This window comes from Oncorhynchus kisutch, linkage group LG23 (genome assembly GCF_002021735.2).
Source record: "Oncorhynchus kisutch isolate 150728-3 linkage group LG23, Okis_V2, whole genome shotgun sequence".
NCBI classification, from domain to species: Eukaryota; Metazoa; Chordata; class Actinopteri; order Salmoniformes; family Salmonidae; genus Oncorhynchus; species Oncorhynchus kisutch.
The window spans coordinates 15,925,818-15,943,246 of NC_034196.2; the positions used below are offsets into that span (position 1 = coordinate 15,925,818).

The 17,429-nt window shown below is 46.6% G+C and overlaps 1 protein-coding gene across 2 annotated transcripts in view; it reads left to right on the forward strand.

Annotated features, from left to right (window-relative positions):
* Window positions 1-15,181, forward strand: part of igsf9a (immunoglobulin superfamily, member 9a) — a 34,667-nt gene extending 19,486 nt beyond the window's left edge. Inside the window, exons 13-22 of one of the 2 annotated variants that reach the window (XM_020458112.2) lie at window positions 2,578-2,689; window positions 6,959-7,149; window positions 7,307-7,521; window positions 7,836-7,920; window positions 8,284-8,454; window positions 8,823-8,859; window positions 9,376-12,048; window positions 12,228-12,313; window positions 12,967-13,132; window positions 13,364-15,181. In XM_020458112.2, coding sequence (XP_020313701.1) covers window positions 2,578-2,689; window positions 6,959-7,149; window positions 7,307-7,521; window positions 7,836-7,920; window positions 8,284-8,454; window positions 8,823-8,859; window positions 9,376-12,048; window positions 12,228-12,313; window positions 12,967-13,112 — 3,716 coding nt within the window. In that variant the 3' untranslated portion in view covers window positions 13,113-13,132; window positions 13,364-15,181. The remainder of the gene's footprint in view (window positions 1-2,577; window positions 2,690-6,958; window positions 7,150-7,306; window positions 7,522-7,835; window positions 7,921-8,283; window positions 8,455-8,822; window positions 8,860-9,375; window positions 12,049-12,227; window positions 12,314-12,966; window positions 13,133-13,363) is intronic. The other variant, XM_020458113.2, reaches the window with a different exon arrangement.
* Window positions 15,182-17,429: the final 2,248 nt, after the last annotated feature.

Below are 17,429 nucleotides of genomic sequence, written 5' to 3' on the forward strand. Positions count from 1 at the left end.
CCAAATATAACAGATGTAGACCTTACAGTGAAATGCTTACTTACAAGCCCCTAACAATGCAGTTTAAAAAATGCAAATAAGAAATTAAAGTAACAAGTACAGTGCCTTGCGAAAGTATTCGGCCCCCTTGAACTTTGCGACCTTTTGCCACATTTCAGGCTTCAAACATAAAGATATAAAACTGTATTTTTTTGTGAAGAATCAACAACAAGTGGGACACAATCATGAAGTGGAACGACATTTATTGGATACTTTTTTAATAAATCAAAAACTGAAAAATTGGGCGTGCAAAATTATTCAGCCCCCTTAAGTTAATACGTAGCGCCACCTTTTGCTGCGATTACAGCTGTAAGTCGCTTGGGGTATGTCTCTATCAGTTTTGCATATCGAGAGACTGAAATTTTTTCCCATTCCTCCTTGCAAAACAGCTCGAGCTCAGTGAGGTTGGATGGAGAGCATTTGTGAACAGCAGTTTTCAGTCTTCTGAGGGGGAATAGGTTTTGTCGTGCACTCTTCACAACTGTCTTGGTGTGCTTGGACCATGTTAGTTTGTTGGTGATGTGGACACCAAGGAACTTGAAGCTCTCAACCTGCTCCACTACAGCCCCGTCAATGAGAATGGGGACGGGGACGGGCTTGGTCCTCCTTTTCCTGTAGTCCACAATCTACTCCTTTGTCTTGATCATGTTGAGGGAGAGGTTGCTGTCCTGACTATTGTGGTCTGCTTAAAACATGTTAGTATTACAGACTCGGACAGGGAGTGGTTGAAAATGTCAGTGAAGACTCTTGCCAGTTGGTCAGCGCAAGCTCGCAGTACACGTCCTGGTAATCCGTCTGGCCCTGCGGCCTTGTGAATTTTGACCTGTTTACAGGTCTTACTCACATCTACTGCGGAGAGCGTGATCACACAGTTGTCCTGAACAGCTGGTGCTCTCATGCATGTTTCAGTGTTATTTGCGCTTCATAGGTTAGCGCGTCTGGTAGGCTCGTGTCACTGAGCAGCTCTCAGCTTTGCTTCCCTTTGTAGTCTGTAATTGTTGCAAGCCCTGCCACATCCGCCGAGCATCGGAGCTGGTGAAGTACAATTCGATCTTAGTCCTGTATTGGCACTTTGCCTGTTTGATGTTTCATCGGAGGGCACAGCGGGATTTCTTATAAGCTTCCGGGTTAGAGTCCCGCTCCTTGAATGCGGCAGCTCTAGCCTTTAGCTCAGTGCGGATGTTGCCTGTAATACATGGCTTCTGGTTGGGGTATTTACATATGGTTGCTGTGGGGACTACGTCATCGATGCACTTATTGATGAAGCCAATGACTGTTGTGGTGTACTCCTCAATGCCATAGGAAGAATCCCGGAACATTTTCCAGTCTGTGCTAGCAAAACAGTCCTGTAGCTTAGCATCTGCTTCATCTGACCACTTTTTTACACACCGATTAATAGATCCATTATTGTATTACTTGTGAGGCACAGCTGAGTGAGCATACATTTAAATAATTCGCTTTTTATTTTTATTCTACTGGGCTGATGGTCCCTGCATCCGATGGTCAGTCTCAGCAGAGGGAGAGAGCAGCAGACTGAGGGTCCGCCTCTCAACATCCCTCCGCTCTCCCTTTCCTCCACTGACACTGACCAAAAAGGGACACCGTCTTCCAGCTGATGGCAAAACCACATTATTTCTGCCTCATGCACAAATTCATGCTGTTACTCCTATGAACAGAGAAAGTGAAATATCATTGATATTAAAAAATACCCGGTAATAATAACAACAACGCAAGCCTATAGATACACTTTCCTACTCATTCATTACTGCTGCAGTGCTTGTTGCAGCGCTGAGTGGAAATAGGAAGAACGAGTATTTTATGGCTTATAAAAGTGTTGAATACAAAGTGTTGACAGTGCTGAGTAAGAACTTAAACATGAACTCACTCATAAAAACAGCATCTCTTTGCTGTATTCATTGACAGTTTCTCTCTAGTCATGGTTTTAAACGTTTTAAGTCTCACAGTATCATCTTTGCTGTAGTTTTCTTTTATGCCTGCTACGTTTCTGCAGACACGGTAATCTGAGCCATCCGATTGGACAGTGGTAGGCCTACTAGGTGCACTTGATTTATTCTCCGGGCCCACTGGGTAGACAGAGTTTGTACCTTCAGACACTTGAAATGATAAAAAATGGCAACAATTCACCTACCTGGCACGCAGGGCAGCTGAATCGGGTGCACCTATCGCCAACAGCATGAGAAGAAAAAAAGAAAAAATTGGAACACAAGGCGTTATCGTTGTTTTTTTTACATAAATGTTTGCCGATCGACTAGGAATGCCTTGGAGATTGACTACTGCTCTAGAAAGTTGAGTGAAGTTCAATCTCGTGCTTCTCTCTGTGGGTTGATATTTATTCTGCATGGCAGTCCCCGGGGAGCTGCGTAGTCTAGTCTACTGCGAACATTGTTCATGACGTTATGTAACCGCATCAGTATGTTACGAATCAATGTCAAATAATGACGCAACGCTCATCTTATCACTATTCTTCCCCTTTTTACTTCTCGCTCCCTCTTTCTCTTCTCCTCCTCTGTCTGTCAGGCACCAGTCCCCATGCTGCCACTCTGGTGTCTGTCACTCCAGGGGCGAAGCAGGCCAATGTCTCCTGGGAACCAGGCTTTGATGGGGGATACACCCAGAAATTCACAGTCTGGTGAGTCATCTACTCTTCTAGTCTATGTTCTGTCTCCCTCTCCTTGGCCTTGTGCTGTGTAACCATATTAGCAACATATTAATATATTGCATTGAACGTCAGTGGAGGACAGCGCATCATCAGCGGCAGCAGAGGTAAACGGTCACAAACGGAGAAACAGACGAAATGTATTGACACAGACTGGGACAAAACACAGAAACACACCAGTAATTACTGATGCCAGATGGAGCAGTTTGAAAGACAAACCAGTATCCTTCACCATGCTTTTTCAAGCTGTTTCTTTTACTAACATTGCCCCATCTGACACGCCCTGACCTTAGTATTCTTTGTTTTCTTTGTTATTTTGGTTAGGTCAGGGTGTGACATGGGTGATATGTGTGTTTGTGTCTTATTCTAGGGTGTTTGTACTGTCTAGCGGTTTTTGTAGATTTATGGGGTTGTTTTCATCTAGGTGTTTATGTAGGTCTATGGTTGCCTAGATTGGTTCTCAATTAGAGGCAGGTGTTTATCGTTGTCTCTGATTGGGAACCATATTTAGGCAGCCATCTTCTTAGGGTATTTTTGGGGTTATTGTCTATGTTATGTTGCACGTTAGCACATTGTTTATACAGCGGTCACGTTCGTCTTATTCGTTTTGTTGTTTTTTGTTTAAGTGTTCTTCATTAAATAAAGAAGAATGTATTCTAACCACGCTGCGCTTTGGTCTACTCCATATAACGATCGTGACAGAATAACCCACCAACAATGGACCAAGCAGCGTGGTAACGGACAGCAGAATAACCCACCAACAATGGACCAAGCAGCGTGGTAACGGACAGCAGAATAACCCACCAACAATGGACCAAGCAGCGTGGTAACGGACAGCAGAATAACCCACCAACAATGGACCAAGCAGCGTGGTAACGGACAGCAGAATAACCCACCAACAATGGACCAAGCAGCGTGGTAACGGACAGCAGAATAACCCACCAACAATGGACCAAGCAGCGTGGTAACGGACAGCAGAATAACCCACCAACAATGGACCAAGCAGCGTGGTAACGGACAGCAGAATAACCCACCAACAATGGACCAAGTAGCGTGGTAACGGACAGCAGCAGCAATCAAAGGACTTCTGGACTTGGGAGGAGATTCTGGACGGCAAAGGACCCTGGGCACAGCCAGGGGAATATCGCTGACCCAAAGCAGAGCTGGAGGCAGAGAAAGCAGAGAGGCACCGGTATGAGGAGGCAGCACGGCGGCGCGGCTGGAAGCCCGAGTGGCAGCCCCAAAAATGTATTGGGAGAGGGCACACGGGGAGTGGGGCGAAGTCAGGTAGGAGACCTGCGCCAGCTCCCCGTGCTTACCGTGGAGCGAGAGGGCGCTGTACCGGGCAGGCACTGTGTTAAGCGGTGGAGCGCACGGTGTCCCCGGCGCGTGTGCATAGCCCGGTACATTCCAGCTCCTCGTATCGGCCGGGCTAGAGTGGGCATCGAGCCAGGTGCCATGAAGCCGGCTCTACGCATCTGGTCTCCAGTGCGTCTCCTCGGGCTGGCATACAGTGGGACAAAAAAGTATTTAGTCAGCCACCAATTGTGCAAGTTCTCCCACTTAAAAAGATGAGAGGCCTGTAATTTTCATCATAGGTACACTTCAACTATGACAGACAAAATGAGAAAAAAAATCCAGAAAATCACATTGTAGGATTTTTAATGAATTTATTTGCAAATTATGGTGGAAAATAAGTAATTGGTCACCTACAAACAAGCAAGACTCTCACAGACCTGTAACTTCTTCTTTAAGAGGCTCCTCTGTCCTCCACTCGTTACCTGTATTAATGGCACCTTTTTGAACTTGTTATCAGTATAAAAGACACCTGTCCACAACCTCAAACAGTCACACTCCAAACTCCACTATGGCCAATACCAAAGAGCTGTCAAAGGACACCAGAAACAAAATTGTAGACCTGCACCAGGCTGGGAAGACTGAATCTGCAATAGGTAAACAGCTTGGTTTGAAGAAATCAACTGTGGGAGAAATTATTAGGAAATGGAAAACACTGATAATCTCCCTCTATCTGGGGCTCCATACAAGATCTCACCCCGTGGGGTCAAAATGATCACAAGAACGGTGAGCAAAAATCCCAGAACCACAGGGGGGACCTAGTGAATGACCTGCAGAGAGCTGGGACCAAAGTAACAAAGCCTACCATCAGTAACACACTACGGCGCCAGGGACTCAAATCCTGCAGTTCCAGACGTGTCCCCCTGCTTAAGTCAGTACATGTCCAGGCCCGTCTGAAGTTTGCTAGAGAGCATTTGGATGATCCAGAAGAAGATTGGGAGAATGTCATATGGTCAGATGAAACCAAAATATAACTTTTTGGTAAAAACTCAACTCGTCGTGTTTGGAGGACAAAGAATGCTGAGTTGCATCCAAAGAACACCATACCTACATTGAAGCATGGGGGTGGAAACATCATGCTTTGGGGCTGTTTTTCTGCAAAGGGACCAGGATAACTGATCCAAATCAAATCAAATCAAATCCGTGTAAAGGAAAGAATGAATGGGGCCATGTATCGTGAGATTTTGAGTGAAAACCTCCTTCCATCAGCAAGGGCATTGAAGATGAAATGTGGCTGGGTCTTTCAGCATGACAATGATCCCAAACACACCGCCCGGGCAATGAAGGACTGTCTTCGTAGGAAGCATTTCAAGGACCTGGAGTGGCCTAGCCAGTCTCCAGATCTCAACCCCATAGAAAATCTTTGGAGGGAGTTGAAAGTCCGTGTTGCCCAGCAACAGCCCCAAAACATCACTGCTCTAGAGGAGATCTGCATGGAGGAATGGGCCAAAATACCTACAACAGTGTGTGAAGACTTACAGAAAACGTTTGACCGCTGTCATTGCCAACAAAGGGTATATAACAAAGTATTGAGATAAACTTTTGTTATTGACCAAATACTTATTTTCCACCATAATTTGCAAATAAATGCATTAACAATCCTACAATGTGATTTTCTGGATATATTTTCCTCATTTTGTCTGTCATAGTTGAAGTGTACCTATGATGAAAATTACAGGCCTCTCTCTCATCTTTTTAAGTGGGAGAACTTGCACAATTGGTGGCAGACTAAATACTTTTTTTCCCACTGTACATGGCACCAGCCTTACGCATGGTGTCCCCGGTTCGCCTGCACAGCCCAGTGTGGGCTATTCCACCTCGCCGCACTGGCCTGGCTACGGGGAGCATTCAACCAGGTTGGGCAGGCTCGGTGCTCCAGATCTCCAGTGCGCCTTCTCGGTCCGGTCTATCCGGTGCCATCTCCACGCACCAGCCCTCCGGTGGCAGCCCCCCGCACCGGGCCTCCTGTGCGACGCCAGAGCCCAGTTCTCCTTGTTCCTCCTCTCCGCAATCGCCCTGAGGTGCGTGTCCTCGGACCCGGTACCACCCGTGCCGGCACCACGCACCAGGCCTACAGTGCGCCTCGTCTGTCCTGAACTGCTAGAGTCTCCCGTCTGTCCTGAGCTGCTAGAGTCTCCCCCCAGGGAGGCGCCGGTATGAGGAGGCAACACGGCGGCGCGGCTGGAAGCCCGAGTGGCAGCCCCAAAAATTTATTGGGAGAGGGCACACGGGGAGTGTGGCGAAGTCAGGTAGGAGACCTGCGCCAGCTCCCCGTGCTTACCGTGGAGAGAGAGGGCGTTGTACCAGGCAGGCACCATGTTATGCGGTGGAGAATGTATTCTAACCAAGCTGCGCTTTGGTCTACTCCATACGACGATCGTGACATCATCTCTTGAAAACAATGCTATTGTATAGAATCTCTACGTTATCATATAGATATATTACATTGTGCATAGAATATGCGCACACACACACTCTCTATCAATTCAATTTTCAATTCAAGGCACTTTATTGGCAAGGGAAACATATGTTAACATTGCCAAAGCAAGTGAAGTAGATAATATACAAAAGTGAAATAAACAATAAAAATGAACAGTAAATATTTCACTCACAGAAGTTCCAAAAGAATGAAGACACTTCAAATGTCATTATGTATATATACAGTGTTGTAATGATGTGCAAATGGTTAAAGTACAAAAGGGAAAATAAATAAACATATATAGGTTGTATTTACAATGGTGTTTGTTCTTCACTGGTTGCCCTTGTGACAACAGGTCACAAATCTTGCTGCTGTGATGGCACACTGTGGTATTTCACCCAGTAGATATTGTTTTCTTTCTGTCTCTCTCTCCTTTCTCTCCATTCACTCTCATCTTCTCTCTGCAGGTTGAAGCAGATGTCTGTTGGTGACAGTGGGGAGAAACAGGAGTGGCTCTCTGTGCCTGTGCCCTCCTCCTCTGGCTCCAGTCTGCAGGTGACGGGGCTGGTCCCTGCCACAGAGTACCAGTTCAGTGTCCTGCCACACAACAAAGTGGGCACTGGGCCTTTCAGCGAAATCGCCACCGTCCGAACTCTGAGTCAGTACCCGTTGTGTTGAAGTGTCTTCTGTTTACAATGTCTCTTTAGAGCCTGAATGACATTGTCTACTCTAAGGCTGCATGCTTGAACATTTATTCTCCAAATTATAGTTCCTAAGTGGTCTATTTTTAAGTGTGTTCTGTCTTACGCCTTCAGATCCACTCCCAAGGAGAGCGAAACTAGAGCCACCCACATCGCTGTCAGCCAATCAGAGCTTGGCAGGTATAGTCCTGCAGTGGTCCCCCTATTCTCAGTTCCTGCCCATCACTGGATTTGTCCTCCAATCGCGCACTGAGCAAGGGGAGTGGTTCAATCTGGACGAGGACATCGGTGCCAATAGGAGTGTGATGATCGTTCCAGGTCTGCGCAAGGTAACCGCCAGTCCCTGTTCGTCACTCCCTCAGAGACCAGTCAGCACAGTCTTAAAGACTCTTATCTCCGTTAGACACTACAGTGGTATTTAAATGAGGAAGCTCTCTCAGGCTTATCATATGACAGCGATCATCTTTCTTCCTTCTTTCAATCTATGTCCTTTCTCCCCTCTCTGTCTGCCTCCTCTGTCCCTCTCTCCTTCTCTTCCCTACATCTGAATTCAGATGAGCCTGATTAGCATTGCAGGCGTGATCCTATGTTGACAAAGTCTGGTTTCATCCCCCCGTCCCTCCGTCCTCCCCTGTGTGTGTAGGACTGTGTGTACGAGCTGCGGCTGCTGTCCCGGCGAGGGGAGTTGCTGAGCGAGCCCAGTCCATCAGTCAACGTCTCCACCATGGGTTAGTGTTTCAGGCTGGGGAGCCAGGCAGAACCAGCCTCTGTAACATTACCACAGGCACCACAGGCCCATTACAGAATTAGAACAGCCCTCTGGAGAATACTGGTCTTTTTAAGAGTCTTGAGTTATGAAATATTGCAGCTAATAATGTATTTAGAATTTGACCATATCTGGCTTTTTTAACATATTCATATTTCACCATGGGACTTATTGAAGACGGATATATCAGCGATAGTGTCATGCTTTTATCATACTGTGTGTTGGACAAGCTGCCCTAGTGTATTTACTGTAAGGAATGCATTGTTAACATTTGGCTGTGGTAGAGTTCTGTGTTATGGATGCTGATGTTGCGGTCATGTCACAGGGATGGATATGTACCCTGCCACTTCCCGCTTCCTGGAGTTTGTTCCCGAGCCGCTATTGGCTGGAGTGATGGGTGGCGTGGGCTTCCTGTGTTTGGCCCTCATCCTGGTCCTGGGGACCGTGTGTATCTTCAGTCACAAGAGAGACCAGCGATGCAGGAAGATGACAGATGGTGAAACATGATCACTTACTGATCACATGCACTATGAACACCATTATACAGCATGTAGATGACTTCCACTACACTTTCCTAAACCATAGTTCAGTGCACAGACACATCGCCATGCTTGTCAACCCCATTCCCCTTTCATTGTAAAATAAGTTAATTTAGTTTACATTGCTAGCTAATTAGGGTCATTCCTCATTAATGTGGCTGATTAATGTGAGTGTAATTAACTTTGAGGCACGGCCCATTGCTGTGGCTCCGGCCATTTTTGTCTGCTTTGATTGGGCTCATATTATTGGGCTTGATTTCGTTTTTTTCATTTATTTCCTTTCCATGGTGACTGTGTCATTGTGAATCATCATCCCCCCCTTCAGATCTCCCTCCTGCCATCTATAAAAGCCCCCCCTCAACGTAAGTACCCTTCCTCCATAATATCATTAATTGTTCTCCTTCTCTCCATTTTGTTTTAATTACTGTAGGGTGATTTTTTTAGGAGATTTTAATTTTACCATACCCTGGATCGCCTTTGTCTTAATGTATTTTATTTTCAAGACTGATATCTTCAAGACAGCTTAAGAAGTCTTCATGACTCGCTATAGATACATTTTCATTTTCTCAAAGACATGTCTTAAGATGACTCAAGATGTCTTCACAAAACATCTCAAGACATGGTGATGGCTCAGTAAAATGGTCCTCTCTCTCTCTCTCTCTCTCTCTCTCTCTCTCTTTCTTTCCCTTCCTTCCTTCCTTCCTTCCTTCCTTCCTTCCTTCCTTCCTTCCTTCCTTCCTTCCTTCCTTCCTTCCTTCCTTCCTTCCTTCCTTCCTTCCTTCCTTCCTTCCTTCCTTCCTTCCTTCCTTCCTTCCTTCCTTCCTTCCTTCCTTCCTTCCTTCCTTCCTTCCTTTAAACCCCTTCTCTCTCTCTTGTAGCAGGTCGCTGGCTAGCAGTCCAGACAGTGTGCTGAAGCAGAAGCTCCTCCCTCCCCACTGCCACCCCCACTATCCCGGTTCCCACTCCTCCTGCTCCTCCTCCCAGTCAGACCACTCCTCCTTTGGCAGAGACAGCCACAGTGAATACAAGGACCAGCGCCAGCAGCTGCTCTCCTGCCCCCCACCTCCTCCTCACTATGCCGCCCACCACCATCACCACCTCCCCAGGATAGGCTCTTCCCCCAATTCCCCTCTAGAGTTTATCTCTAGAGGTCCAGACGGTCGCTTCATTGTGCAGCCCTACGACCAGGCCTCCGCCCCCTCCTCCAACACCATGAGATCCCTGAGGAAAGACTTCCCACAATCCACTGGGGTCCAGAGGTCAGTGTCCCTTCGCTCTGAGAAGAGAGTGGGGAGGGAGCCACCTTTCGTCCTCTCAGTGGACCTACCCCCCTGTAGTGGAACTGACCCCAACCCCACGACCAGGGTCCGGGCCATGGCCAAACACCTCTCCCTCCACGGACGCTTCTACCTGGATGAGGAGCAGGACAGTTGTGCTGGACATCCAGACAAGAGTAGTCTCTACTCAGACAGTAACTCAGACATGTCCCCCCAGCCAAGCCTGGAGGAAAGCAATCCAGGATACCCATCCCTAAAGCGGGCTGTCCAGCCAGCCACTGCCAGCACCCTGGTCCTGCAGATGGAGCATGAGAAGGAGACCGGCAACCTGAGCAGGTGTCTGAAGCTGGCCCGGGAGAGAGAGGAGCTGGAGAGAGAGCTACGGAAGTACACACTTGATAGTAACGCTACTTTAGACGGGAAGAGAGAGGGACCAGGCAGCGACGAGGTGAGGTGGAGAGAGTTTGAAGAGTGCGATCCAATATGGAAACCTCAGGACAACACTTCACCACACAGTCACCCCCATCATCTCAGTCACCCCCAGGTCAACAGGGGGTGCTCAAGCATGGCCAAAGGCCCTTCACCCCCATCCTATATTCACTGGGAGGCCAGCCCTCTCATTTCAGCCACCAGCCTTGTCCCAGCACATCAGACCCCCTCTGAGAGGACAGCGGTCCTCCACTGTGACCTTCCACTCACCCATTGTCCCTCTCTGTCACCTGTCACACAACATCCCTTCAGGTCAGAGAGACCAGAGTGTCACTCTAAGAGGAGGGTGAGCCAACAGCCACTAGGCAGGCAGGAAGGGATGGAGACTGCAAGGGTCAAGACACACACAGGGCTTTGTGATGAAACTCACATATCAACAGAGCTGAAGAGGGGTGACTTGGAGTCACATGAATGGAATGGCAAGAGCAATCAATGTAATGTCAGCATTTCACACAAGTCTAAGCCAGATGTCTCTGTCAACAAAGTGCCTGGTTCATGGAGAGTGGAGTTAGCAAGGTCACAGCCATGTGAAGAGTCATCTCTACACACATCGGTTGATCTCTCTGAATGTGTAGAAATGAGTGTGGATGAACCAGAGGATGAAGGCTCAGTGGATCCTCCTACAAATCCCATAAGTCACCAGAGACATGCCCATCAGGTAAACAATGAGTCCCCATTGGCTGAGAAAGACCACAGAGGACTACAGACCATGAAAGGCCACAGAGCCCATCCATTGGCCCACAGGAAAAGCCCAGTGCCTAGGGAGGAGCGGGAGAAGTGGCACAGGAGGTCATCTCGGAGCAGAAGCCCAGCTACCATTCAGCCTCCTAGGCCGGCGCTCAGGAAGGCTATCAGTCTAGGAGGCTTTCAGAACAGGAACGGCGGCAACCACCAACGCAGCCAGAGTCTAGACTCCAGGAGACAATCCCTGGGTAACTTCCTGACGCCTGATGCCTGGGTCGACTCTCTCAGCCAGGAGAACTGCTCCTCTCCCTTCTCCTTCCGCCCAGACTCTGTCTTCTTTGAACCCGAAAACTCCTTAGCTCCTGAGACCCCCACTCACACAGAGGCCCCCCTTGCTTCTCTGCCTCCCCCTCCCCCGCCACCAACCCACCAGGACACCCGACCTCCCAGCAGGGCCCCACAGCAGCTCTGTGAAGCATATGGGGGTGATATGCACATCCAAAGCGTAAGAAGACCGGTGCTGGAGAGACAGACGCAGCTCCCCCCAACCCCTCCTTCAGTGCCTTCCAGCCCCAGTCATCCCACCCACGACCCCAGGAAGAAGGCTTCCATCTTCCCAGACGCCTACAGGTGGCCCATCACCTACCAGGAGGCCCTGAGGTCGGTGCAGCGCATGGAGGCCAGGAAGAATGCATCTCTCCCCAGGGACCACAGGGAGCACCCCAGACCCCCAGACTGTAGAGGCAGAACCACGGCTCCCTCCCTGCTCAGGGGTTACAGCTGGCCTGCACCTCACCATATCCCTCAGCCACCCCAGGAGGAGGAGAAGAAGCTGGAGGAGGTAGTAGTGGAGGAGGAAAAGGAGGAGAGGTATGGGGGACATGAGGTGGAGATTGGGAGGTATCATCGGGGAGTGCCAGACTTGGGGGGGAGCTACAGTAGCTATGCCAGCCAGAGCAGTGGCAGGGGGAGTCTGGAGCCTCCAAACGGGCGAATGTCCATCTGCCTGTCCCCAACCCTCACCAGCTCTCCTGAGTCCACCGAGGAGATGCAGGGAAACACAGTGGAGTCACACCTACAGGACATGGAGACATTGAAAAGGTGAGTCTGTCCCTTGAGCTAGTATGTACTTCAGTCTCCCTTTATTTAGTATCTCTAATGCTCTCTTTCTACATTGTCCCTTTGACATTGAGCAACATGCAACATAATGAATAGCTGATGAGAGAAAATCTTCAACTTTAGCCATTGCAAACTTTCCGCTTGTGCGTGTGTTTCTTCAGGAGAAAGGCCTCAGTGGATGAGAATTATGAGTGGGATTCAGCTGATGTGTCCATTCAGCTGGGAGATCAAGACCTTGAAGGCAGAGGTATGAGAGCTATAATGTTCTTTTAAGACTGGCATGCCGCTGTCTGAGCGAAATATGTTCAGAACTGAGTTTAATAACACTAGCTCTGTTGCTTAAGAACAGGCATGTCAAAATCATTTTGCCCTCGGGGCCACATTCTGTCTTCACCGAGGCTTCATGGCAAATTGGGTATATTGCCTTGTCAAGATCTGGAAAAAAAATATGATTTCTATCCAATCTTTTGGGACTTTTTGATGGTTCCGGACTGTCTACACTCTTAGGAGAAAAAAAAGGTGCTATCTAGATCCTAAAAGGGTTCTTCTGCTGTCCCCATAGTAGAACCCTTTGAATATCCTTTTATGGTTCCAGGTAGATCCCTTTTGGATTCCATGTAGAACCCTTTCCACAGACGGTTCTACATGGAAACCCAAGAGTTCTATCTGGAACCAAAAAGGGTTATCCTATGGGGACAGCCGAAGAAGCCCTTTGGAACCCTGTTTTCTAAGAGTGTAGCTTTCGTTTTGGGGATTGTTAGCGGGCTGAACACGGTGAAGACACCGGTCTTTTTTAAAACATAATATCCTTCAGAAATTCTTCAATTTGATTGATTGACACCCCTGCTTTAGATTATTGAAGGATATTTCTAATCCCTATCCAATCTTCTCCTGCTTTAGGCCTGTTCTCCTCAGTTAGTCTACTGAAGTCTACTCCCAGCATGCACCATTCCAGGGAGGGCCTCAAAGAGTCAGTCCACTTCCAGGGTCATCGCCATGTGACCAGCCGCCACTCAGAACCCGAACCAGAGACTGTGATGTTCTGACAGCCCCATCCATCGCGAAGGTCAGCTCAGAGCTCTCATCTCTGTTATTGTGTGTCTGCACAAGAGCATTGATCTGTGTGATTGGCTGTGGTTTACCCATGTCTCTCCCACCTTATGTATTTAGCTTTACTCTGTGGCTCTTATTGTGTTGGTGTTCATCTTTTTCTTATCTCTTTGTGTGCATCTGTCAGTCTTCTTCTCCTGTTGCTTTCTACTAATATCTCAGTGAATGTTTGTTTTTATTTATACAGACTTCAAACAAGGAGGTGAAAATAGTGTGCCTTCATCGGCAATTCAGCATGGATGTACAGTTGTCAAAACTCTCATCCATGGGATAACACTGACTGACTGGACTGGTGGATGCGTAAAGTATTGACTGGTGTTGTTCAGAGCTGTACCCACCAAAGAGGACTCTTACCACTGATTCACACAACTTAGTGGTTACATTGATTTTCTCTCTGCTACTTCTACGGGATACTTGTACTATGAAACTTGTTACCAAGTAAGTGAAAAGGCAGATACAATCTTGGGTCTTCCTTGCCCGTCATCATGGCACTGTGTGCGAAAATACATCATTCATACTCTTAGGACTCACGCAGAAGAACAAGTTGGAGGCTCTTTTTATTGCTTTGAGAAAAAGCAATCCACCACTTGGGCACTTTGTTTCACTGCTACAACACTTTCAACTTATGATAGAACTATGACGTATGATTGATTTTTCTGTGAGATGGAGAGAGAGCGTTTTGAGAGGGCAGTATGACAGGTCCTTAAAATTAAGGAGGACTGATGGAGAATGTGGCGAAGAAGTAGGCTGCATCATGCCTTTTTTCACGTAGTTTGGTTCCTGGTCTAGTGTGACCGCTACTGCAGTACAACTATGAGCTCTGAGTAGACGATCAATAATATTACCCAGGAGGTTAACTCACTCGGGTTAATCAGATGTAGCTCTATGAAGAAGGATTGCTCTCTTTTCTACCCATATTCTCAATATGTAGCTAATCGAATCTCTCATTACTCTCTATTTTTAACCTCATTGATGTTGTGCAATGTTTGATCTGTCTAATGATTTTTTTTGTACCCAGAGTGCAGTAGTTTTTTTTGTGCGTGACTGAGTAGGGTGAGCGCTTGGCTGGTAATGATCACCTGTTGCTGGGATAAGCGAAGGCTGTTTTTTTTCACCAACCACGTGTAAAAACGAATGTTATTATCCGGTGAGATTTTTGTTGCCGTGTCAAATTTGGAGATGGAAACCTAAATGGTATTTTTTTCAATAAGTCAATCTCTGAGTCATCCTAGTCAGGGATGGAGATGGGAATTTACAGCTTGTCTGAAGAGTTAATTATGCCCTAGAATGCCTTCCAGCACAACGTCTGGTGATAAGAGGAGAGAAAGGAGGGGCGCCGCCGCGGGTGTGAATGCCTTTTGAGCTGTACACACTCTGTTATCAGCTTACAACACCAGATCACCCCACTTACCCTTCATTTGAATTCCATCAAACATTTGTGCACAGAAATGACTCCCAGAGAAATGTCAGTTTGTCCACTTTGGGTTTTATATATGTGGTATGGCTCTCAATAGCAATACACTGCCAATATACATGGTATATTTTCTCACACCGTTTGTTCCGAATCCTCAGACTGAATGCAAATGCAGTTAGATGAATGACGAGCCTAATCATTACTGCTACTGTGCTTTTGTAAACATGCATTGTTATCGTACAAGGATAAAGGTGAACTATTTTCAAGGTTTTTGTGCACGTTTGTACTTAAAATATACCCTTTTTTTATACAGAAAATTATTCATTGTTTTGTAAGACTAGTGTATTTCTTTGTATGATCTGTGCTTAGTTTGCTGATGATGCGCAGTACAAGGTATCCTTATATAAACACATTTTCCATAGAACTGAAAAATAAATACTTGTTTATGCATGTTTTATTCAATAAGTCAAAGCTATTAGCTGTCTCTTTTTATAATCCAAATGAGCATTTACTTCTCGAACACATCGGCATGAACAACGAACCTGAAGTTGATGTGTTTACCTGAAATAATGAATTAGTGGCAACATCTTCCACCCCGTCTATCCCTCTTCTATTTCCTTGATATCACTTCTCACTTTTTCATGCAGTTGTGTTTTTTTCTCCCGCAGAAGCATTCCCTTGGTCTCATTAACAGTCAGGAAGAGGACATCATCTGGAAGCCATTAACAGTGTCATGATGCAGCAGATAACACTTCAGTGGGGGAATCTCATTTGCATACTCCTCTTGTCCTCTCCTTGTCTCCTCAAAACCCATTGGAGGAGAAGAGGAGAGGGATTTTGAGAATGAGTTTCGAGGAGAGAGGAAGCGAGGAGTGTACAATTGAGATTCTTCCCCATATGTTAGGCCCATTTGTCTGAAGGACCTTCGGTACCTTTTCCACTAGAGCATGTTGTTACTTAGCATATTGAACACCTTGTTTATGCACCGACCCATAGAACAATAATGAACAAACAAAGGTAACAACGTTTGAAGTTTATCAGTAGGTGTGACATTTGAGGCCGGATGTTTTCTAGAATTATTTTAAAGAGCCATGCTTTAGTCATGAAATTGAACAGAAAAAAAGGCCATGTAAATGATGAAGCAAACAGAGTATTCTTTTAAAAACAAAACTTTTCAGAGAATGTTATTGTCATAGATTCAAGACCAACTCATTCCAGTATCTTCAAAAATACCCATAATGTTTCAGGTTAAAAAGGTTAAAAATACATGATTTAAGATATAGACCAATAATTGTGGGTTGACCATGGTCAGTTAAGTATGCTGTTGTCCTGGTGATTGATTGATGTTATGAATATCATACGGTCGATTATAAAGCTGTCGCAGTTGAAAAATTATATCACACACATTTCCACTTCAACTTGCCTGGGTTATATGCTGTTCCTTGTGAAGAAGACACGTAGCTTGAAAAAGGACTAGACATATTATGATGGATGTCAGACGATACTAAATTACGTTTCTCATAGCCTATTTCTTCCCTCTCTCACTTCACACAGCCTATTACAATTGACTGAGGCCTTGAGCCCAGAGAGAAGCACATTGACTTGTGCATTAGTCCTTCATTTGCTGGTCCTCAGTCAGGCTCACAGCACGACGCCATGCTGCATTAGTGAAAGGTGATGAGCATGGTTAAAAAGAGAGGACCCTGAGTGAAACCCCAGGAGCCAGGGGCAGGCAGACAGGCACACGTGCACACTCCGCAAGGACAAAAGCACACACGTGCAGACACGTAGGCATGCCTGCAATCTCTCCCTCTCGTTTGTATAAACTCTTCAGCCCTATAGAGAGAGTTCTATTTAAACCTTCAACCTAAAGTGTACTTCCTCTGTGAGTTCCATGTCACTCATGGAGTTGTTTTGCCATCCATCCCTTTCAAGTTCAAGTTTCACGTTTTGTTAGTCGTGTGTACGCGATAGTCATGGGATACAACGTCCAAACAAATGCTTGCTTGCAGGTTCCTTCCCGACAATGCAACAACAATAAGAACTAATAAAAGATCAGTAGAATAGAATAAACATTTTTAGCACATATATTTATAATACAGGCACAATTTATAGATCCAATATTTACGTGTGTATTGGGGAAGTGGGAATTGGGGGCATGTGTTTTAAATGGTGCAGTATTTAACAATCATAGTAAGAGTCTGGTAGCAGCAGTTGTGATGTGTGGGTGCATGTGTGTTAAGGTGCGGAGAATCAGAGCAGGTGATCAGTTCAAGTGTTCAGCAGTCTGATGGCTTGTAGATAGAAACTGTCTGGTATTAGACCTAAACTGTTGGTATCAGATCTCATGCTCCGATATCATCTGCCCGACGATAAGACTGTTGAACAGCTCGTGGCTGGATGCTGCCAGATTTCCTCAGGCACCGTTTCGAGTAGATGTCCTGGATGGGTGGTGATCACGATCCCAGTGACGTACTGGGCCATCTTCAGCACCCGCTGGAGGCCCTTGCGGACGTGGACGAAGCAATGTTCGTACCAGGTTGTGATGCAACCACTCAGGACGCTCTTGATGGTGCAGCGGTAGTATTTGGAGAGGAATTTCTTCAGCCGCCCAGGACGTAGATACACTGTTTCACCCTCTTGACAAGAGTGGTGGTGTTGATGGTCCTTGTCAAGTCTTCTGTGATGTGGATGCCGAGGAACTTAAAACTACTGAATCTATACTGCAGTCCCAGGTCCTTTCCCCATGGTTCTCTGCAGCCTGGGATCCTGGAACCCTCTGAATGATTTCCCTTCACTGGCCCTATCTGGGAAGAGCACATCCCTCATTGGCAGATTG